Below are 24,332 nucleotides of genomic sequence, written 5' to 3'. Positions count from 1 at the left end.
TGGGTGACCTGTAAATGGAGGCCTCCTGTAGGTCGAGCGTCTCATTGGTGTAATCTCTGAGGATGAAGGGGAAGACGGGATACTGCATGAGGTCATTGAAGGAGCGTCCCGCGTGCTTGTTGAGGTGCGTCAGGTACTCAAAGTTGGTGATCTGTCCTGAGCTCCAGAGGTGCGTGAGGGCGCTGATGTTTCCATACTCCAGCAGGTTGGGCAGATCTGAGGTCAGGATGTTGTGGTAGACGTCATCACGAAACTAAAAGGGAAGAGTGCAAGATTTTATTTTAGAAATAAAAATGCATAAGCCTGGGCTAGACAGACCTTTTGCTAATTCTGTGTAGAATTTAGTAACAAAAAATCTAACAAAATCTTCAGATTTATGCAGTATGATTGCAGAACACATCAAATAAAAACATACAGCTAAAGACAAAAATTATTAGCGCTCTTATGGAATTTTTAACTTATGGTGATGTTTAACAGAGATTTTTTCAATTTAGACATTCAATAACTCATCTCTAATAACGGATTTCTTTTATCTTTGTTATGATGACAGTACATAACATTTTATTAGATATTCTTCAGGATACTAGTAATCAGCTTAAAGAAGATTAAAAGACATTTAAAGGTTCAACCATGCTAATTAGGCAAGTCAATGGACTACAGTGGTTCTGTAGACCAGTCCCCAACCCCCGTAGATCAATTAGTACTGGTCCGCATAAGAAATCATTAATTAATTCTGTTTTATTTATTATATGAGTCTGAACGATGTTTTATTTTGAAAAATATTTTATTTTGATAAATGACTGTATTCTCTTGGTCACTTGAGCGCCCAAATTTTACCCACAAGCAGCAAAATGAATGAGAAGCAGACTTCTTTGGAAAATTTCTTTACTAAGGGGAAAAGACACTGAAGAACCCATGGGTTGCCAAGGAGTAGATCTGCAACCCATTTGTCAACAAATTAAGTGACTCCAGCATGTCTGTGCAAGAAGATCCACTGGTGGACATTGCAAATGACAGTGGCCTTTTAGGGGCTGTTCGCATATCGCATCTTTTCTGCGCGCAAGTTCGTTTTTCCAACAGAGGTGCACAGCGTGAAGTGCTCGCACCTTCCAGACGCAGTTTTTACTTCATAACTTTTTTCCCAAAATAACACTTTCTACTAATATAAATAGGACTTTTTGCAAAAGAAACTAGAAATAAAATAGAAATAAACATGTCCCTGCTCTGTTCAACAGCACTCAGGAAATAATTGAAAAAGAATTACAATTTTACTGGTGGGCTAATCATTCGTCTTCAAGTGTATATCTTCATAACTATTGTTAAAGATTTACAATGCAAAACTAATTAGAAACACTTGTTTGATAAAACTCATATCATACAACCACAAAAAAAAGACTAATGTACAAAACATTGCATATAATAAATAATTGCATATTATTAAATAATACTACTGAAATAAACCTTTAAAAAAATAAAAATAAAATAAAATAATATATATATATTAGGGCTGGGAAAAAAAAAGCATAAAAATGATGTCTCTAACAATTTTGAATTGATTGTCAAATTCTTTTCTCAATGCTATAAACAAATAATGCTCTCTTTTTTAATATGACTGTTTGCTCTGTTTGTAAGCTGGGGTTTTAATGTTACTTTCAGAGCTTTTTTTATCCTGAATAATTCTTTAATTCAATTCAATTTACCTTTATTTCTATAGCGCTTTTACAATGTAGATTGTGTCAAAGCAGCTTCACATAGAAGATCATAGCCTTTAATAAATAAAAGATATTTAAGATGGCAGTGCTGTCATCTAACTATTCATTCATTCATTGATTTTCCTTTGGCTTAGTCTCTTTATTCATCATGGGGTTGCTAACTATTCCAGCATATGTTTTACACAGCGGATGCCCATCCAGCCACAACCCAGTACTGGGAAACACCAATACACATTCACTCACTCACTCACTCACTCACTCACTCACTCACTCACTCACTCACTCACTCACTCACGCACGCACGCACGCACGCACGCACGCACGCACGCACGCACACACGCACACACGCACACACGCACACACGCGCACACACGCACACACGCACACACACACACATACACTACGGCCAATATAGTTTGGACTGTGGGAGAAACTGGAGGAAACACAGGGAGAACATGCAAACTCCACAAATAAATACCAACTGACCCTGCCAGGACTCAAACCAGTGAGCTTCTTGCTGTGAGGCCACAGTGGTAACCATTGAGCCACCATGTCTCCCTCATCCAGCGATTCCAATCATCAAACACACCAATCATTTACCTTTGTGTTGTCAAAGGCCAGCAGCAGTGTCCTTCCATTGGTCAGGAAGATCTCCATGGCGTTGTCTCTGAGCTGCCACCAGCGCTTGTGAACCTCCTTTATCTCCTCATATGTCCAGGAGAAAGAGGCCGGCTCAGTCTCTCCATGAGGACTCTGAGGGAAAAAACATATTATTAACTTCCAAATCATGCAATCTGCACCCACAGAAATCCACAGATTATTGAGTCAATCATGTAAACGTCTGCAAATACACATTTGCTCAGTTTTTATAATAATTTCAGTGATACTATTAAACAATAGGCAAATGTTAGATACATACATACATTATACATAAATCTAGTGAATGTATTACAGAAGAGATCTGCTGTAGCCTTTTTTTTAAAAACAAATTAGTGGTTCTAATTTGTGGTGTATTTCGATTGTAAACCTTAAATAAGAGTTAGTTTTTTATGTTAGGTTTTTAGTACAGACACTTTAAAAAACACTTCGATGTAATCCACTACTCATGCTGAACAATTAATGAAAACACAGGGTCTCTATAACATATATGAATATAGTGACAAATCAAGTGGGCTCAGATAAGGGAATCTAATCAAACATTAGTTAACCCAAAATGAATTAATAATATTTAACGTACATTTTTACTTTTAGTTACATAATTCTGAATTTTCTTCAGATCTACAAATCCTTTAGGACAAATCAGCAGACTTTATTTTATTGTTTATAAGATTCTGCACAGAAAGAGCGTATTATTATATATTAGCATATGGAAATTAAAAAATAACATATACAGCTGAGTCAGAATTATTCGCCCCCCTTTGAATTTTTTTATTTTTTAAATATTTCCCAAGTTATGTTTAACAGAGCAAGGAAATTTTCACAGTATGTCTGATAATATTTTTCCTTCTGGAGAAAGTCTTATTTGCTTTATTTCGGCTAGAATAAAAGCAGTTTTTAATTTTTTTTAAATAATTTTAATGTCAATATTATTAGCCCCTTTAAGGTAATTTTTTTACTGATGGTCTGCAGTCATCAGTTACACAATAACTTGCCTAATTACACTAACCTGCCTAGTTAACCTAATTAACCTAGTTAAGCCTTTAAATGTCACTTTAAGCTGTATAGAAGTGTCTTGAAGAATATCTAGTCTAATATTATTTACTGTCATCATGGCAAAGAGAAAATAAATCAGTTATTAGAGATGAGTTATTAAAACTATTATGATTAGAAATGTGTTGAAGAAATCTGCTCTCCGTTTAACAGAAATTCGGGAAAAAATAGGGGGGTAATAATTCAGGGGGGCTAATAATTGTAAACTGTATGATCGCATATTAGAAATATATTCTGCTTGGAACAAATGTTAGAAAGGTCTGTCATGACCAAACTCAAAGAAATTACCTGGTTATCATGAGTCTCAGGAACATTTTCCTCCACAAAATACATCCCAGATTTTCCTGCAGAGCCATAATCAAGACAGATCAGGTTATTGGTAACAATAACAACACAAGTTTAGAGTTTTGTTTTTTCATCTTACCCAGTAAGAGCTCTCCTGCTGTCTCTCTGGAGGGAGCCACACTCACGCATCTTCTTGTGAACCTAAATAAATAGAAAATATGTTTTTGATTTGTTTTAAGTGAACATTATGTGAAATTCTGTCAGTGAATGACCATCTACATGGAAATATGGAGTACCTGATGGGCTCACTGGTGGCTTTATCCTTCACTATTGAGGAAGAGGAGTGAGTCTTGTCCTCAAACAGGAAGGCCAGAGGAGCCTTGATGGAGTCTGTGGAAAAAGAAAAACACATTCATGAACTCAATAAAATCAAGTAGCATCAATTACACCAAATCAGTACATTCTGGCAAATCACTTACATACAGTACTACAGTGGGTACAGCAGTACAGCGATGGCAGAAAATCAAGTTACTGTATGATTAACATATTGATTTACCGTTGTGACAAGTCATTGTACCTGATGTCATTATATTTTGTTTTCTTCTTATGTGGTCATCAAAAACAAACTGTTCAGGTCACAATTATGAAACTATGAATTTATTTGAGTTAATTATTTACACACCTATTTAGTTTGCTTATTAGATCAATTTACATATTTATATTTTTCATATCTATATATTTGCTCATTATTATACTACACATTTATTGAGTAATTTATTTATTTACTTTTATTACTCACTTTTTGTTTTTACCACATATTCATTTAGTTTCTAATTTAAGCATTAATCTACTTCACCATTTACACAAGCAAGTTTACTTGATGTATATGCCTTCTTACATATTTTATTTAGATTCCTATCTACTTATTTACATACTAATTTACTAACTACATATTTATTAACTTTCTGATTTACATATTTAATAACCTTCTTTTAACCGTCAAACTTTTTTATTTACTTTATTTATTAGGAGGTGAAAAATGACTAAAGATGACAAAACAAAACAAAAAGCCAAAAAAAAAAAGAACAGAAAAACAAAAGAAAAGAAAAAACAAACAAAAAAACAAAACAAAAAAAAACAACAAAAGAAAAAACAAAACAAAAACACTAAGAAAAAACAAAACACAAAAACCACAAAACAAAAACAAGAACAAAGAAACAACAATACAAAATAAAAACAAAACAACAAAACAAACAAAAAACAACAAAGCCAAAACAAAAACAAAAAACAACACAAAAAAACCCAAAAAAAACAACAACAAAACCAAAACAAACAAAAAACAACAAAGCCAAAACAAAACAAAACAAAACAAAAAGCCAAACAAAAAAACTGAAAAAAAGAAAGAAAAAACAAAAAAAAAAAACAAAAACGAAAAAACAACAACAAAAGAAAAAACAAAACAAAAACACTAAGAAAAAACAAAACACAAAAACCACAAAACAAAAACAAGAACAAAGAAACAACAATACAAAATAAAAAACAAAACAACAAAACAAACAAAAAACAACAAAACCAAAACAAAACTAAACAAAAAGCCAAAAAAAAGCCAAAACAAAACAAAAAGCCAAAACAAAAAAACTGAAAAAACAAAATAACGAAAAAACAAAAAAACAACAACAAACAAAAAACAACAAATCAAAAACAAAAAAAAACCAAAAAACACTAAGAAAAAAACGAAACAACAAAACACAAAACAAAAACAAGAACAAAGAAACATCAATACAAAACAAAAACAAAACAACAAAATAAACAAAAAACAACAAAGCCAAAACAAAAACAACACAAAAAACCCAAACAAACAACAACAACAACAAAACCAAAACAAACAAAAAACAACAAAGCCAAAACAGAAACAAAAAAAAAAACAAAAACAACAAAACCAAAACAAAACAAAACAAAAAACAGAAAAAACACAAAACAAAAACAAAACAAAAAGAAAACACTGCAGCATAGAAATTCAACAAAAGAAAACCAACCCAGGTAATCTAGAAAAGCAGAATATGATGAGCTGCTGCTGTAAAGTGTTTGTTTTGTTCTTCAGATACGCACCGTCTAGTTTGCGGCGGTCTTTGAGCAGATATTTGTTGGGGATGGTCAGGTAGCAGCGCTGGAGGCGTCTGCGCTCTCGGTTCGGGCCCTCTGTGGGGTCCAGCTGCCAGGAAGTGGGATAAGAGGACTGATCGTACCACACCGCTCTGTTCAGTGAGAAAAACAGCACATCAGATGAGTTTGCAAGAACAGGAGGATGAGAAAATGACAGTTTTGGTCACTTTATTAATTGAAAAAAATAAAACTATTTATCAAAATCAGTTAACGGTAAAATAAAAAAATTCACAATAATGAAAAACTAAAACTAAAGCTAGCAACAGTCGCTGATGAGCTAACTGAATTAACATTACAATACAATTAATACAATTAAAAATTTAAACTATTGATCAAAATCAGTTAACGAAAAACAGTAAATAAAAAATTGACAATAATGAAAAACTAAAACTAAAGCTAGCAACAGTCGCTGACGAGCTGACTCAATTAACATTACAATACAATTAATACAATTGAAAAATTTAAACTATTGATCAAAATCAGTTAACGGCAAAACAAAAAATAAAAAATTCACGATCATGAAAAACTAAAACTAAAGCTAGCAACAGTCTCTGACGATAACTGAAATAACACCATAAACAAATTTTATTTCAAATTTATTTCAAGCTCTTTCTAGGGTCTGTGTTTGTTTTTAAGTACTTTCCAGGCCTTCAATCCATATGTCTGAAATTCAAAAGCAGAAGTCTAATGGACCCTTTTCACGTTAGGATGCGTTTAATGGTCATCTGCATCTTGACACATTTTTAAAAAAATCTAAATATTAAAAAATTTCAAGTAGGAAATTCACATATGTACTATACACCATCTTTGCATTAAAATGACAATAAATGAATGACCGCCTGTGTGAGATGTTTGTAATGCAGTGTCTATGGGGACAGGCCAGTAAATCTGACACAGGACTGTTTTGCAGTTATACGCCTCGTTTTCTATTTAATTATGCGATCTAAACAGTGCGTTTTAATGACATTAAGATTTTCTGTTTAATTAGCTCGTCGGATGATCATCATAACCACACTTTTAATGTACCAAAACATTTTCTAAAGATTTACAATAAAGAAATATAAAAAAAAATACTTATTATAAAACACAAATTTATTACATCATCTATCATTACAAAAAATAAGAATCTGTTAAAGTTTTAAATTAAAATTTGTGGCTTATAAAAACAATTATAATCTAATGTCATTTATTAGGTAAATAACAACCTGGCCAGTACATTCAACTTTTCTTCAGTCAGAATTTGGCCATATGAATGGTGAAAATTCAAACATAATAATAATAATAATAATAATAATAATAATAATAATAATAAAAATAATAATAATAATAATGATAATAATAATAATAATAATAATGTGAGCTTCACAATTTTTCTAGCCTCTCTTTTAAAACAGTACATTTTAATATTCATGGATAACAACATTAGTCAAATTAGTATTCATTTTAATATAGACGCTTTTGGTGTTTCACATATTTTATTGGTCATTTTCTTTTGTTTTAGGAACAACAAGGTCCAATAATTAGAATAAAAGTTACTTGTAAAATGTTTTCTCTTTTTAAAAACATTACAAAGATTGAAAGATGACTTCTCTTACGTCACATTATGTGTTTAAGCAGCTGGATGTTGAACTTATGAAAAATAATAGTTTGCATTGGCCAAAACTGATTAGCTGAAGTCACAACAGCCAACAGAGGATCCCGCTTGGTCTTATTGATGGATTATTTTCACGATTCATGATGGCAAAGCAGTCAAAATAGGACAAATGAGCTCATGTATGGGACAAATTCTGGACCTTTGTCAGTGAGGGGTGGGTCTTTCAAGCCACCCGAAACCCCCTTGACTACTGGCTTGTGACATTATTCTCTCTTCTGGCTGCCGTTATCTTTTTCCTTGCTCTAAAAGTCTTCATAACACCATCGTGGAGTGTTTCTGTCATTATTTCAGCAAATAGGATTGTACATAATTGACTTGTTGTCCTCTCCCATTCACTGCGCTCTGAGTTTACCAACTATGACCCCTTCTGCTGCTGAGAAACACGAGAATGTTAAAGGGATCCATAGTGTTGCAGTGAGCAGTACTGACCGGTCATGAGTGAGCTGCTGGACGAGCTCCTGCCAGTGTCGGCTAGCGCTCAGGTCAGTCTTATACAGGCCTCTGATGTGCTGCATGACCTTCTTCCTCTCCATGCCCTGCCTGAGAGACACATTCTGAGTGATGTCTGCCGCGATCTTCGAGATGTCCTTCGACTTGCCGTCCAACCTCTGCAACAGGCTGAAGCACAGAACAGGAGAGCTCAGGAAAATCACCCAGGAATGTGTGTGTGTGTGTTTGTGTGCATGCTTGGGTTTCATTCTGACAGTCTGCTCACCTCCTCTGTGTGTTGGACAGCTTCTTTTCCCAGGCTCCTTTGCTGGTTCTTGCCTCTGATTCGTACTTCAGTTGCTCCTTTAAGAAGAGTACAACAGCTTCAGTTGAACATTAAAGGGCCCCTATTATGACATTTTTGTACAAGATGTAAATGCTTCTCTGATGTCTCCAGAGTGTGTAGTTTCAACTCAAAATACCATGTTTTCTGACTCTCTGAAACCGACCCTTTCAGGCTTTGATCCTAATTGTGCCATTTTGGTGACTGTCGCTTTAAATTCAAATCAGATTGTAATCTTTTCAAAAGAGGGCGGAGCTACAAATGCCTGTGTGTCAGCATAGTGGCAGATTCAAAACAGAACTAATGTTAAAAATCTATAATCTGGTGGTGTGTGTTTGGATGTGGCACCTCTTTGATGGCTTTCAGGAGGTCAGGTTTGGCTGGAGCGCTGGGTGGGATGCAGCGGTGTCCGCAGAGTTTCAGAGCCGTCATGAAGGTGTTTGCCGCCGCCTGCTCTTCTTTACTCAGCGCGTCCTTGTGATCGTGCAGCAGCTCGTACAGATAGAGAGCCAGCTTGGGCCCATGCTAATAACAAACACAACACAATCACCAAACCAGTTTTAATAACTCATTTCTAATACCTGATTATTTTCTCTTTGTCATGATGACAGTAAATAATATTAGACTAGATATTCTTCAAGACACTAGTATTCAGCTTACAGTGACATTTAAAGGCTTAACTAGATTAATTAGGGTCAAGTTAGGATAATTAGGCAATAGGATTGGGAGATGTCGACCAATTTGGCATCGTACAATGTCTAATGTGAAACATCACGTTGGATGATGGCATCGTCATCATAGGCGGCTGTGAATTAATTATTTATGAATAATTCATTCATTCATTCATAATGAATTAATTATTTGTAGCCTACCATTTTAACTACCTGACCTGCTTGGTCTTTGTTTTACCCATAATCAAATCATAAATAAATAAAGATAAGTTACACACAGATTACCACCTGTCAATCACTTTTTCTGCAGGACTCTGGCATGAATAGGCAGAGTGATCTGTGTCGTTATAATGGCGTAGACGAACTTGGTTAGTAAAAACGGTGCACAACCAAGAGGAACCAACCAACAGTATCTGAGGTTTTCACTAAAATGACTAAGTACAATCGTGAAAGCGAAAGATTGAAGCAGTGTACTGACGCTGTGACACGTTACCGAATAGATTCAAAAGACCGAAGAGTCGTTAGATAAAGTGACAAGATTAATTAAATATCACGTTTAACAACTACACTGAGACGCCATCCAGCGGTAGTTCCTTGATAAACTGTCCGACGTGCACTGCTCTCTGGAGCTCATCCGAGCACATGACAGCGTGTGTGGCTGTGTGTGTGTGTGTTAGTGTCTGTGGTTACGTGATGTGCGTTTTCAGCGGACGGAGGGCTGTTCAGAAATGCTAGGTAAAACACAGTATGGACGTAGATCATTTTCGTTCTAAAATGCCATTTTATAACTAAGACATATTAGAGTAAACGGGGCCTGAGTGTGTATTTTTCGTGAGCGGGTTTGCGACAGGGGCGGGGCGGAGGATCGGCGATGCCGGCTCAGCATAGTGTTGTCTATCGGCCATCTGTGATGGACAATGGTATCGTCTATCGACCCAACCCTATTAGGCAATCATTGCATATCAGTGGTTTGTTCTGGAGACAATCCAAAACAAATTTTGACCCTAAAATGAGTTTAAAACAATTAAAAACTGCTTTTATTCTAGCCAAAATAAAACAAATAAGACTTACTTCAGAAGAAAAAATATTATAGGAAATACTGTGGAAAAATTCCTTGGGAATAATAATTTGGGATTTTTAAAATACTTTGAAAAAAATCTAATAAAAATAAAAATCATTTTGGCTTAACTGTATTTATTACATTTAATGCTAGCTTTTTAAAATAAGATAATGTTTTACTTGGTAAGATTACAAAACTAATGCGAAATGTTTTTGTTTCAAATAGCAAAAATGTCATTAATGGGACACAACCTAAATCTTTTTTAGAGCCAGGAAAAACCCTGATAATTGGATTCTAATTTTGAATAAAAAGTATTGCAGTCATGATCCAAAAAACATTTAAACCTGCTTTAAAAAGACAGATCGGTCACTGATTGGTCACAAAAATCACTGCAAATTTTTTTAATATCTGCAGATACAGTAAGCACACAAATATATTTGAAAAATAATATAACCAGTAAGGATACAGCCAGGAGCGGATCTACCGGGGTGGCACGGGGTGGCCATTTGCCACTCCAGCACTAGTGTCCAAAAGTGTTTCAAAAATAAAAGAGTTTCCTCGACCAATTTACAGCAGCGACTCTTTATTTTGATGACATAAAAATAGCGTAGAGTGTGACGAGCATCCTAATCATCTATCAGCGTCGCCCTGGAAACCAAGGACACCTGGAAGAGCTAGTCAGAAGGCAAGCGATCCCAGCTTCGGGTGATCAGGCACCGGTCAGATAAAACTGTGTAAGCTGTACACGTAGCTAAGAAAGATCAAGCGCTCAAGGCTGCGAACCACTGTCTCCTACAGACTATAGTCCGTGAGCACCTGAGCACATCCACACTGAGAGTAAGCACAACGCACCACCGTAACTTCACAAACCTTTAATTACCAGCACTGTTTGTTTACATCTTACCTTTGTTCAATAAAACCACCCTCCAGAGTTTGTTCACCTGTGTTTATTCCTCGCTATAATACCCATAAATAATAGAACAAAATCTCGTGTTTCTATTAAAGCATAGTCCGAACAAACGATTCTCATGAACTGCTTTGTTTTGGTGAATCAAAGACATTTTGTGCAACCAGCGAGATCACCACAGATGACCCAATCTGGGTCTTTTAACAAACCGAAGCAGTTTATTTTGATATCTTTGTGTATATTAATGACTAACAGCTTAAATGTAAACTATTTCCAAAAGTATGTTGTTCAGTAGCTTCAATAATCTTCAAGATTGTCCGAACCTTTGATAAACGGTGTCAGGGGTCTGAACAAACAACTCTTATGAACTGCTTTGTTGTAGTGAATCAAAGACATTTAGGTTACGTTCACACTGCGAGGCTTAGAGCTTAAATCAGATTTTTTTTTGCATGGCCTGTTCCTTAACTGACCTGCATGCGCAAAAGTAGAGATACGGACAGCACAAAATGTCTAATTATGCACAGTGTGTATACTGTATGAAGTAAACACGTTATCAGATAATTATTGCTTATGATTATTGCCCTTTTCACAGACAACCGTGGTGTATTTCATGACCTGTAAAGGGTTTTTCTGCTACTACTAATGTGTATTTTGGCATTTGAGACCTAAAAGAAGTCTCTTGTGATTGAAAACACTGATCATTTGTGATATATGACAACCGCGGAGCATGGCGCTCTGACCAGCGGTGTAGTGAACTCATCAAGGGTTAATGAGCAGCCGCAGACTGAACTGTGAAGGCGGAGTTGGTTTATCTCCGTTTGCAGAGTTATTTAATTTGACTTCGTTATAAACAGCAGACACGTACAGAAGGGGGGTTTGGGTGCTCGTGCACCTGCCTTTTTTTCCTCTCTGAGAGAAAGTTCCCCCTCTTTTTCACGCGGATCCCCTATCCGCAACACCCACGACGCTCTTCAGCTTCGCCATCAACCCATGTCCCAATCGTTCACCAAATTAGTTAACAAGCACCAGTTTTGCCTTCAAAATCATTTTCAATATGAACAACCAACTTTCTGTGGTACAGTAATCGCCATGTGTGCAATTCTACTGTGCTGCTGAGAAGCAGATGATGTTTGCAGCACAGAATGATGACGCATGTCACTCAAAGATTAAGTAAAAGTCACATGAAATCCGACATGACCGTTCACACTGCAGTCGCATTGCAAAACATCAGATCTGTGTCTGATTTAAGACTACATATGAAAGTGCCACAGATCTGACCTGAAAAGATCAGATTCCATGCGGTTTGGGCTGTTCACACTGTCATCACCTGAGTCACATGAGGGGGGGAAATCAGATCCGGGTCACATTTGGCTGCAGTGTGAGCGTAGCCTTAGTGCAGTGAGATCATCACACACACAAATGACTATCCTCAATCCAGCTCTTTTAACAAACCCAAGGAGTTTTTTTGACCGATATCTTCGTGTATATCAATGACTAACAGCTTAACTGTAAACTATTTTAAAAGTATATTGTTCAGTAGCTTGAAACTTCAAGATTTCCGAACCTTTGATTACTGGCATCACGTGGCAACAACGCATTAGGCCGTGTCCAGTCCATCGATATGCTAGTTAAGAAACAAATCCATGTACTGAATTACTATAATACTTAACAAATGAATGTAGGTAAAATAAATAAATAAATAAATATTCTGTGTTGCCTAAGATAGTTGCTTACTAGTTATTTGTTTTCATGTCTCATCCAAGATATCTGAATACTTTAAAACGTCATTTTGTGATCTTGTTGCATTGAATACTGCGATTTATTTTATTTATTTTGAAGATATATATATATATTTATATTTTTATAATTATTTTTTCCAGGGTTTTCACCTTTAATGTATAGTACAGTAGAGATTATTGACAGGAAAGCATAGGGAGCAGTGAGAGGGGAAGGATCGGCATAGGACCGTGAGGCGTGAATCAAACTCGGGTCGCCGTGAGCACCGCAGTGCATGTGTCGACCATAGACTGTAAAATATATGGACGGAGTATCCGTGACATCACCCATAGGTTTCTGAACACTGCAAAAGAAGCTACAAGTAGGCGAGGCCAACCGTCGCCATTTTGTTCGCGCGTCATCGCACCCACGGCGGGATACCAAACAAGGGCAAAGAGGCGGAGAGTGAGCGAAGCTACAGACGCCTGCTGGCACTTTGCTTAGACCTGGCAGACAGACTTTACTTTGGGAGAAACGCTTAATACTTCATACCCGCGACTCGTTTGTGTTCTGACCACATGTGCTAACACTATAAGTCCAAACACTATATCAATAAAGTGTTTGGACTTTTAAAAACACTGTAGTAATACATTGAGCCACTAAGCATTGTTCTTATGATGTTTTTCAACAGGAGGAAAACGTGAAATACGTCCAAACACTTCAGATATAGTCTGTGTTAGTAAATGCAAGACTATTGATAAAATCCAGCACAACACTGTATGATAACGCTTCAGATGACTGTTCTAGAGCCTACAGCTAATCAATCTGTCAGATTCTGGAGTGCTTTACAGGTCTAAAGAAAAATATTATTGATAAATGATCTTAAATAAAACAAATACATTTATAGAGATGGTATACAAGTATATAACTTTACTCACATGGGAAACGGAGGCCATGTGAACGGTTTGTGAGCACAATTAAGTGCACACAGCATCCCATATCATCTGATAATTGTAAGAAATAAGTCCAAAAGGCAGCTGACTGTGTAAAGCTACATAAAACAACACAAAAATACGATGAACATGCCGAGATCAGTGGCTAATCTGCCGGATTCAGCTGAGGTGAAGTGACGCGACCAGCGAGAGCTAGCTGTCACTCAAGTGGCCACGCCCTTAATTATGCAAACTTAAAATAACCTAAAATAAAGGAAATGGATGAGTTATAAAAAAATTCACCCCCCTCACAGTTGTCATGGAGGGTAATAATAGCTATATGAACCAAAATCGTTCTTTGTACCAGGCTGTAAACACCTTTTTTTCTGCTGTAAAGTTGGCCATTCTAACAGTGGGCTCAATTGCAATTTGCTCCATTATGGAGACAGGAATAGCGGAACTTTGATGAATTGCAGTTTCAGTTACTTCCGTATTGGCTTCCCGAGAGAGAGCGGGAGGTTGCCGCTTGGTGTCGACGCAGTAACCACTACACCACTACACCACTGGCGCCGACATTTTGAAGATATTTGTTGGTGATTTTAAATGTGGTTCCTGTATATTTATTATTTGTTTGTGACTTAAGGAAACTTGATCCACTGAGCAGTCTGCATTGTTTGTCATGCTTTGTAAATTAAATTTGTCATAGACTTAAACTCGCTACAGGTTTGCATAGAACTCAATAAAGGGGTTAAATATACTGAACCATCTTATTTAGTGAATGGCTTAATTTAATTTCTATATTTAATAACTAAACCTTTTATTTTATTGTCAATATTTTCTAATGTTCGCTATGTATTCCATCATTTGAAGCGAATTAATGTCCCGTATTTTTACATCCCAATGTTGACCGGTATGGTAATTTAAGACAAAAATCGACCATAATATCCAGCAGTTCATTTCTGAAAAAATCCTATCCCAATACATGTAGAAATAAAATGAAAAAAATGTAATGTAATGTGAAATACTTTCTTTGAAAGAAGAGTTTTTGTGCCATAAGTGCTGCCATTTCAAGTCATTTTAACAAACTGATAGAGGATAGAGTCAATTAATGTTCTCTTTTCCCACTGAAACTGTATTTCAGGCAGTGTTTATCCACATTTACTGAGAGTTAGGAGCTGATTGTTTCCTGCACACGTCTCTACAGTGCGTCTCTGAGGGTTAATGATCTTTTTATTGTCAGCGTAGTGTATAATGGAGACAGCAGCAGTGAAATGGAGAGCACTGCTGCTATGGAAACAGTATCGTCAAGATGCTTCTCTGCTTTATTTACAGAGGCAAAACAAGCCCAGTGAAATGTCACAGTCGTCTTCCTCCCAACAGAGGAAGCGTGCATGTATGCTGTCCTTTGATTGGATACACAAATCTGATAAGCGTCGGCAAATAAGCAAAGCAAAATGTCACGGCGTCTCCGCTCAGCGTGTAAAAACAAAAAAGCCATTTGTGCCTGTGTGTGTGTGTGTGTCTGACCTCGAGGCCAGGGCTGAGGCTTTCTCTGAGGATCTCGGAGTAGCTCTGCTCGTGGACGAACTCTAGCGCCTCCTTCCTGTCCTCCAGAGGAAGTTCAGGACTGAGCGTGTGCACCAGCATGCGGCCGATCTGCACTCTGAATGTGTCTCGGCAGGACCAGAGGATTCGCCTCCACTGCTGACGAGGAGCGCCGCCGCGACCAGTGCTGCCCTGAGGAAAACATACCAGCACACAGACGCATCAGTGCACTGCTGTTTGTTTGTTTGCTTGTTTATTTATATATTAGCACATCAGCAACTCTTTGCTACTTACAATTGCTATTTCATGGCAAGATCAATATAGATAAAAACATATTACATAATAAATACAGATAAAGTTAGAATTATTAACCCTCCAGTATATTTTTTTATCCCCAGCATCTGTTTAACAGAAAGATTTTTTTCAACACATTTCTAACCATAATTTTTAATTATTATCATAATTTTTTACCATAGTTTTAATAACTCATCTCTAATAACTGATTTATTTTATCTTTGTCATGATGACAGTAATTAATATTAGACTAGATATTCTTCAAGACACTTCTATTCAGCTTAAAGTGACATTTAAAGGCTTAATTAGGTTAATTAGGTTAACTAGGCAGGTTAGGGTAATTAGGCAAGTCATTGTATAACAGTGGTTTGTTCTGGAGACAATCTAAAACAAATATAGCTTAAAGGGGCTAATAATATTGACCTTAAAATGGTTTAAAAAAAGTAAAAACTGCTTTTATTCTAGCCGAAATAAAACAAATAAGACTTTCTCCAGAAGAAAAAATATTATCAGACATACTGTGAAAATTTCCTTGCTCTGTTCAACATCATTTGGGAAATATTTGAAGGCGGGCGAGGGCGAATAGTTTTGATTTATTTAAAATGAGCTGAAATAACACATTTATTTATTCTTTTTTTGGTACAACTGAAATCTTTTATGTTCAATCAACTTAAATTTGCAAAAACGAATAAATTTCTAATACCCTAATTCCTTCATGTTGGCCCAACACAAATCTACTGTACCAAATCCGTACCATCTATTGCTATATTTAAAAATATTTCAAAGACGGTCAATTTAGAACAGTGCACATGTTTTAACAAATGAATATGGTTTATACTATTTTTGTGTGTGTCTGTGTTGTGACCTGTATTATTTTTTTTGTAACTCTGTCCTATGCTGCCTGCCTTGACCAGGACTCCCTGGTAGAAGAGATATTGTATCTCAATGGGACATTCCTGGTAAATTAATAATAATAAATTGTGTGGAATTTTTTTAAAAAGTACAATGACAACAGAAAATTAAAAATAAATTAAAAGTAATAACAGTAATAGTGGAACAGACTAGTTTCACAAAGATGTTTTATTAGCATTTCATCAGAGTATCAGTTAACATTAATGTTTACAAAAATCTCTCTTTTAGTAATAAAAAAATATTAGGTAAACACTGCTGTTTATTAAGTTTAAAATTACTACTATATATTAGTGCTGTCAATATATCCATGTTTAAATATCAAAACTCTGATATTGAATTGTATGGCACACTGATTAATTAATGACTTATGCACCAACATCCTATAGACTAACTATAGGGCTGAACAGTGCAGTAGCTTTACTTTATATCCACAGAAAAGAAAGATCTCCAGAGATGCCTTTTCAAGTTGTAAAGAAATCTGTGCTTTTGAAACTAATGAGGCCAGCAGAAATCAATGATTTAGTTCATCTATTTAGCCTGACATGTTTACTGTTACAAAATATTTTCAATGTTTCTTTAAATAAAATATATTATGTTCAATGGAGAAATAAATAGTTGTTTTTCACCCAGACATTTAAAAAGAACACATTTTAGAGCAGTAATGACAATAGCGTAAAATGTATAGCTAATTTTATTCTTATACCAGCTCATGCCTAACCAGCAACAAACAGTAGTGACTAACCAGGCCGATCTTTATGCCCTCCATCATCAGTCTGAGGATGTCCTTCCGGAAGCTCTTGATGTTTCCGGGTGGGATGGGGGTGGACGGAGTGGAGCCGTTCTCATCAGACGTCTGATCTCCTGCTGTTGGCATGGACATCGAGTGATCAGGAGACTCGGGGAAGTTCAGCAGGTCAAAGAAATCATGGCTGATGTCTGGAAAATAAAACCACAGCATTAAGATAGAGATGTTAGTGCTTCTTGAAATAGTAGGGGTGTTTGATTGTAGTGTTTGATTAAATTTTGTATATTCTTCAGTTAAATATACAGTAGACGGCTAAATTATTCACCCTACCATGTGTGATTTTAACTTAATAAATAAAAAAAAGTCTGAGGATAATATTGGCCTTAAAATTATAACAAAATTGATAAATTGCTTATTCCAGAAAAAAAATAAAATAATTGGAAATATTGCAGTTAAATGTCCTTGCTCTGCTAAACTTATATTGTTATGTTGTATAAGTAACTATATGAAGTTTTGCACATTGTTTTTGTCTTTTATTTATTTTTTAAATGGCTAAATAGTATTTTTCCCCCTTTTGTTTAACTTTTTAGCACATAAGACGAATAAACAAACTAAGTATAAATAAGAATAATATAATTTTCCTATAAATATTTACATTTTCTTAAAGTTTTCTATATTTATTTCAGCTAAAATTAAGTTTATTTAAAGTGACAAAATGCATTTAATTTCATGGTTTTTAAAGTATAAACTATAATTATCTTGGTAAATATTGTATTCACTCTCAAGACTGTCATATGCACAAATACTGAAAAATGACAGTACAATGATAAACTGATAAAGCGTTGGACAAATTTATTACTTACACTTTTCTTACTTAAAGTTTGAGCCTTGCTCTAGTCCAAATATCTAAAAATAGGTAAATCAAAAGCATTTTCTAGAAAAGAATACTAAAAAATAGGGTCTTGTCTTAAGAAATAATAAGTAAAAGAATCTGTTAATAATCTCGTTTCTGCTTCGAAATAAATGCATTGACAGATTATTTCAAAGGAAATATTGTTTTAAAAGGAAAATATTTTCTTATTTAAAAGGAACTATTTTCTTATTATTTCTGAAAACAAGACGCCGTTCTTTAATTGTCTAGACAAAGCTTCTTCATTCAAGACTTTGAAGAAATTAGGACTAAAAACCAGATAAGTGTGTAACAGTGTGTAGACTGCATTAATGTGGTTGATTACAGTGGATATTAATCATTGTGTGAATTATACATTGGCGATCGTGAGGGTCAACTATTTCGTAATGTTAGATTGTGTGAAACATGCTTCAGTGAATCAGATTTCTTAAATAATAAAGTGCATTTATGTTTTGAGGAATATTTAGTGTATTCTGATCTACAATAACATCTGATTAGCTTTGTCAGAGGTTACTACTATACTATCTACTATACTACTAGTAGGTCAAACTGTACTATCCATCTCATTTGACTTTACTTTTCAGCTCTGTGAAGAAACAAACACCTATTTTACAAGAAAAGCATCTTGTGAATATTTCTATCGGTGCTTTACATCTGTCAGTTTCACACTGTTGAATGTTTTTTCCCACATAGGGCTGATTGGCCCGATTATGCATTGACAATGGTATGAACCATTATAGGTGTGGTCAAATCTGTATATATATATATGATCTGTTATTTAGTCATTTATTTTCACCCGCTTTTCCGGGGCCGGGACTTCCCTGTCCCTGTCCCCAGACACTTCCTCCAGCTACTCTGGGGGGATCCCGAGGCATTCCCAGGCCAGCCGAGAGACATAGTCCCTCCAGTGTGTCCTGGGTCTTCCCCGAGGCCTGCTGCTAGTGGGACATCCCTGAAACACCTCCCTAGGTAGGCGTCCAGGAGGCATCCGAAACAGATGCCCGAGCCACCTCAGCTGACTTCTCTGTATTCGTGATCTTGTCGTTTCGGTCATGACTCAAAGCTCATGACCATCGGTGAGAGTAGGAACGTAGATTGACTGGTAAATCGAGAGCTTTGCCTTTCGGCTCAGCTCCTTTATCACCAATCCATTGACCGCATTAAAGCTGCACCAATTTGTCTGTCAATCTCACGCTCCATCTCTTCCCTCACTCGTGAACAAAACCCCAAGATACTTGAACTCCACCTGGGGTAAGGACCTTCCTCCAACCTCCAGGCCACCTTTTTCCAATGGAGCACCATGGCTTCAGACTTGGAGGTGCTGATTTTCAGCCCAGCTGTTCTCTGTTATTTTAATTATTAATATTATCATTTCAGACGCAGATAAGAGAAAATGATTTCTGCCACAGTTATGCATTGACAATGATATGAACCATTATAGGGGTGGTCAAATCTATATTTATATTATCTAAAATGTTTGTTATTAATATTATTATTTAAGATGCTGATCAGAGAAAATGATTTCTCTGATGGTGGTCTTCACCCTGATGGTAATGTTGTGGCAGATTTCCTATACCTTGATAAATGAGTCTGTTGACAGCCAGAACCACCAGTCTCTGCATTCTCTGGATGAGCTCGGTCTCGCTGGCTCTGATGGGGTTTTCTTGACTCATCCTGCGCTGCATCATCTGTGTAAGCTCATCACTGGCTACAGACCGCATGCGGGTCAGCAGAGAGTCCGACTGGGCTAGTGTGAAGCGTCTACGACCTGAGAAAAAAACCACACACACACACACACACACACACATGGAGAACATCATGCAGACTGAATTAAAGAAACAGTGAAGAGCAGAGTTTTAAATCACATTATGCCACCACACACACATGCAGATATTAACTTGAGAAGGGGTTAGAGTCATCTGATCAGCATTTACACCCAGGACTTAACATGCATCCTATATATTTCATTATAATAGATACAGTACACTGCAAATAATGCTTTTCTTACTTGGATATTTTGTCTTGTTTTTGTCCAAATATCTAAAGATTCTTAAATCAAGAAGCTTTTTCTAAACAAGCTAAAAAATATTGTCTTGTTTTCAAAAATAATAAGACAAAATGAAGTGAAACAAGCCAAATAATCTGACAAATGGGTGAGCAAAATATTCTTGCTTTTTCTTTTGACATGAGACTTGTTTTGCTTACCCCATTGGCAGATTATTTGACTTGTTTGAAAAACGTACACATTTTTGGTATATTCTTTCTTAAAACAAGACAAAATGTGAGTACATCATACAGCAATAAGCAATTAAACATACTGCATACTAAAATAAATGCCTTAATACACATATACAGTATATATTAGGAGAACTGGTAAGCTTTCAGTGTTGTTTAGGGAGCATTACTGTTAAAACTCATTCAGATAGAATAGTTGATACTGTAATTAAATAAACACTACCATTCAATAGCTTTAAATAGGATGCTTTTATTTGATCTAAAATACAGTAAAGCGGTAATATTGGGAGAATAATATTATTATTTTCAGCTCTGTTACTCCTCATTTACTAAATTATAGTAAAATGTCATTTATTTCTGTGATTTTAAAGCTGAATGCTTTGTGATTCTGCAGAAATCGTTATAATTATGATGATCAAGACACATTTCTGATAATAATCTTAACCTCTTAAGGCCCAAGGTGATTTTTACATGCATTTTTTATTTCTCTTTGCTATTTGGGCTTATTAGAACTTAATTAGAATACAAATCTAAGCATCATCTTTTGATATGATGTACTTTTAGAGAAAAATGATGTCCATATATGTGGACTCGTGGCCTGAATTTACATAAAAGACTTTTTCCTGAATGTTTCTAATGCATATATAACATAGACATTGTTTTTTTTACTTGCTTTGACTATCAGAGAGTAAAAACAACACTTTTTCCCATTTTGGACAGTTAAAAATAGAGTTTGGGACATTTCATATGCTGCAGAACAGTTGCAGGATGACACTGCATGTCTGTAACAAAATATAAAACATTCAAAGTATTTTTCTCTGATGAAGAGCAAACAGAAGACGGGCTTCAAAATAGAAATGATCTGCAACATTACATAAACGCCTTCAGTCATCTAATGCATCCTTCACAACTCAACTGTCAATTTCTTTAAGAAAGGTAGAAACATGATGATCAGCAGATGGATGTTAATGTCAGGTGTAAATGAGAGAGATTCAGATGATGAACAGAGTTACAGAACAAGAGCTGCTGCAACTCTGGAGACCACAACACACTCTACTGTGCTGATCAGTCTCTGTTCACTTGGGTTAAACCACACACACGCACGCACGCACGCACGCACGCACGCACGCACGCACGCACGCACGCACGCACGCACGCACGCACGCACGCACACACACACTCTCTCTCTCTCTCTCACACACACACACACTCTCACACACTTTCTAACACAAACTCTCTCACACACCCACGCATGTAAACGCTCTTGCACGCACAGACTCTTCACACTAACACACTCTCTCCTAACACACTTTCCCATGCACACACTCTCTCGCACACACAAGCACACTCTCTCGCCCACACAAACACACACACACGCATGCATGCAAACACACTCTTGCATGCATGGACTCTTCACACACACTCTCTCTTGCACACACTCGCACGCACGCTCTCTCGCGCACACACAAACACACTCTCTCAAACTCTCTCTCTCACACACACATGCAAACACCTTCTCACACGCAGACTTCTCACACACACTCAAGTCTCACACACACACTCTCTCTCTCTCTCACACGCACACACACTATCACTCTCTCTCTCTCTCTCTCTCTCTCACGCGTGCACACACATACTCTCTCTTGCATGCACACTCTCTCGCACGCACACACTTTCTCTTGTAAAAACACACTCTCGCACACATGCATGCTCTCTCACACTCACACACACGCACACACAGAGGCACCGGTTCTCCAGGACACCGGGCAGATGAGCAGCACACACATGCTTGAATCTGTTCTGCACACACCACAACTTCCTGCTGCAGATGCAGATGATGAGTGTGTGCAGAACGGTGAGAAGCGCTCGCCGGCTACCTGCGTCTGAGGGGAACGTGTAGGAGTTTGACCCGGTAGGGGAAGGGAGAGGGGAATCCTGGGACAGGAAGCTGAACGGGGAGGGCAGAGGGATCAGGCCGTACGAGCAGTAGTGCTGCCGGGGGATACGGGGGATTATGGAGTCTTTCAGCCCCATTGAACCTTGGGAGGAGCGTGAGGGGAGGTGATCATACAACACAAACACATGATTATAACACACACACACACACAGCTGATGATTAGACAAGAGCAATGGAGAACAATGGACATGAGTTTGAACAAATTACACAACCGCACGGATCAAGCCCAATATTAATAATGACAACACGAACAACTCAATTACTACACAACGAGTACACTCAGAAAATGCTGGGTTATTTTAACCCAGTGGTGGATCCAATATGGACAAATCCAATGTTAGGTAATTAAAATAAAGCGCTTTATCAAACACCAGGCGCAATAAAGGTGCAAGACGTGTTTGCCCCGATTTGTTGCTTTTCGCAGACCAGCACAACCCTAATCTTCCCGTTTTCCTCCACGTTGTTTAAATAGTAAATCCATTTCCGCTACTTTGGCCCAATCCCAATTACATTGTGGTACCCCTTCCGCTTAAAACAGAGTATGAATGGGAAGGGCTTCAAAATTGACCTCTAAGAACTGGGACAGCACTACAGCACCTGCACACCTCATCATATGTCCTCGCGATCTCTTGCATCATGTGATCAGACGATGCCGACTGCTGTAGTTATTCCAGTTGAGCTATTTTTTTAGTATTTATCTTCAGGAAATCACTGAAGGCATTTATCATGTTATCATAATGATATAATGTGGCTGTAAGATCATAAATGTACTGTGCATTTACACTGTGGGCATATTCATCAATGTAAACACACCAAAACAACACTAACATTATAGCAGACACTGTAAACAGCTCATTCCCAGCCACTAGACTTTTCTGACAGGGGATTCGAGTGACTGCTGTACAGGAGTTATTATTATGGATTATAGATTTAGCAGTTTTTATTTTAGCGTTTATTTTAAAGCATGATGGTAAAACACAAACACGATTATGAATAAATTAAAACATGTTTGTTTGTTTGTTTAAAAAATTCATAATAATGACAAAAAATAATAATTTGTGGATCTCCTGACTTCCGGGTGCAGTTATCCTGCTGTTGTGGCTGGTGTATTCTGGGAAATTTTCTGACCCCTTGGTTTCGAGTGTGGTCTTGAAAAATCTTCGTTCAAAGAGCTATTCACCCCTTCCCCTTAGTCCTACGCCTTCAAGCTAAAGAGAATTGGGACGTCCCTACCCCTTCACAGGAACACGCAAAACAAGGGGTAGGGGTAAGGGAAAGGGCTAGAATTAGGATTGGGCCTTTGTGGACTCATGGGTGTGCTGGTTTATAAAGGAGGTGTGTTAAGGTGCATTGTTGGCACGTTGCTATTTTGAGGAACTGAATTAGACCGCGTTGACCAACTGAACCGACTGAATTGACCAACTAAAAGCTGCTCTAAAGTCCAGCGCAAAGCGCGTTAGTTATGTGTCTATGCAGGTCCACATGCTTAAATGTACAGCAATACACAAATATCTTTACAGATGAAAACAATCAAAGGATTAAAATATTACAAAAATGATTATTTTTTACATAAATATAGAAACCTTCTCCATCTTGGGGGGCTTTTTCAGTTTATTCATGACAATCTGCATTAGTATAACATTATTATTATTAGCAGTATTATTGATTATCTGCATATTTGCAATCTGCATAAACCCCTGTGGGGTTTTGGAGACGCCTGCATCACCATATGCGTCATCAGAACAGGACGTGTGTTTGGATATAACTCAGTGTTTTGACCACACTTCATTATTATTGTTCATTTATTCCTTTGCTGGAGATTAGAACTGAATTTAGAAATAGCTTTGACACAAATCTTTGTGCTTAAAGGAAATTAAATATGTGGGCTAATGGATGTGTTCAGTGGAGTGAGTTTCCACCGTTTCCTTACTCCACCAAAGTAAAGAGTAAAAGTAAAGTAAAGAGAAAGTAAAGAGGCTGAATGGAGGAGGCTCCTTCTTTATCCTCGCGCTGCAGATGCTCTGTTTAACTGTTTTCTCGCTAGTGAAGCGTTCAGTTTTTACACTTATAAAGTCCGCCATGTAAATAGCAAATGTGCCATGGAGCGACACAACTGACTCTTAAAGAGAATGAGAGAGGAGACTCTGATTGG

General features: G+C 36.8%; 1 protein-coding gene across 2 annotated transcripts in view; it reads right to left on the bottom strand.

Annotated features, from left to right (window-relative positions):
- lyst (lysosomal trafficking regulator) overlaps positions 1-24,332 on the bottom strand; it is a 190,463-nt gene that overhangs the window by 37,593 nt on the left and 128,538 nt on the right. Inside the window, exons 30-42 of one of the 2 annotated variants that reach the window (XM_056470332.1) lie at positions 22,101-22,262; positions 19,565-19,756; positions 17,076-17,269; positions 15,110-15,319; positions 8,645-8,821; positions 8,240-8,316; positions 7,954-8,142; positions 5,817-5,962; positions 4,004-4,097; positions 3,847-3,908; positions 3,711-3,766; positions 2,313-2,465; positions 9-253 (exon numbers count right to left, since the gene is read on the bottom strand). In XM_056470332.1, the coding sequence (XP_056326307.1) occupies positions 9-253; positions 2,313-2,465; positions 3,711-3,766; positions 3,847-3,908; positions 4,004-4,097; positions 5,817-5,962; positions 7,954-8,142; positions 8,240-8,316; positions 8,645-8,821; positions 15,110-15,319; positions 17,076-17,269; positions 19,565-19,756; positions 22,101-22,262 (1,957 nt within the window). The remainder of the gene's footprint in view (positions 1-8; positions 254-2,312; positions 2,466-3,710; positions 3,767-3,846; positions 3,909-4,003; positions 4,098-5,816; positions 5,963-7,953; positions 8,143-8,239; positions 8,317-8,644; positions 8,822-15,109; positions 15,320-17,075; positions 17,270-19,564; positions 19,757-22,100; positions 22,263-24,332) is intronic. The other variant, XM_056470333.1, reaches the window with a different exon arrangement.

This window comes from Danio aesculapii, chromosome 13 (assembly GCF_903798145.1).
Source record: "Danio aesculapii chromosome 13, fDanAes4.1, whole genome shotgun sequence".
Taxonomy (NCBI): domain Eukaryota; kingdom Metazoa; phylum Chordata; class Actinopteri; order Cypriniformes; family Danionidae; genus Danio; species Danio aesculapii.
Note: the sequence above shows the minus strand (reverse complement) of the source record. Positions and strands in the feature narration are given on the sequence as shown.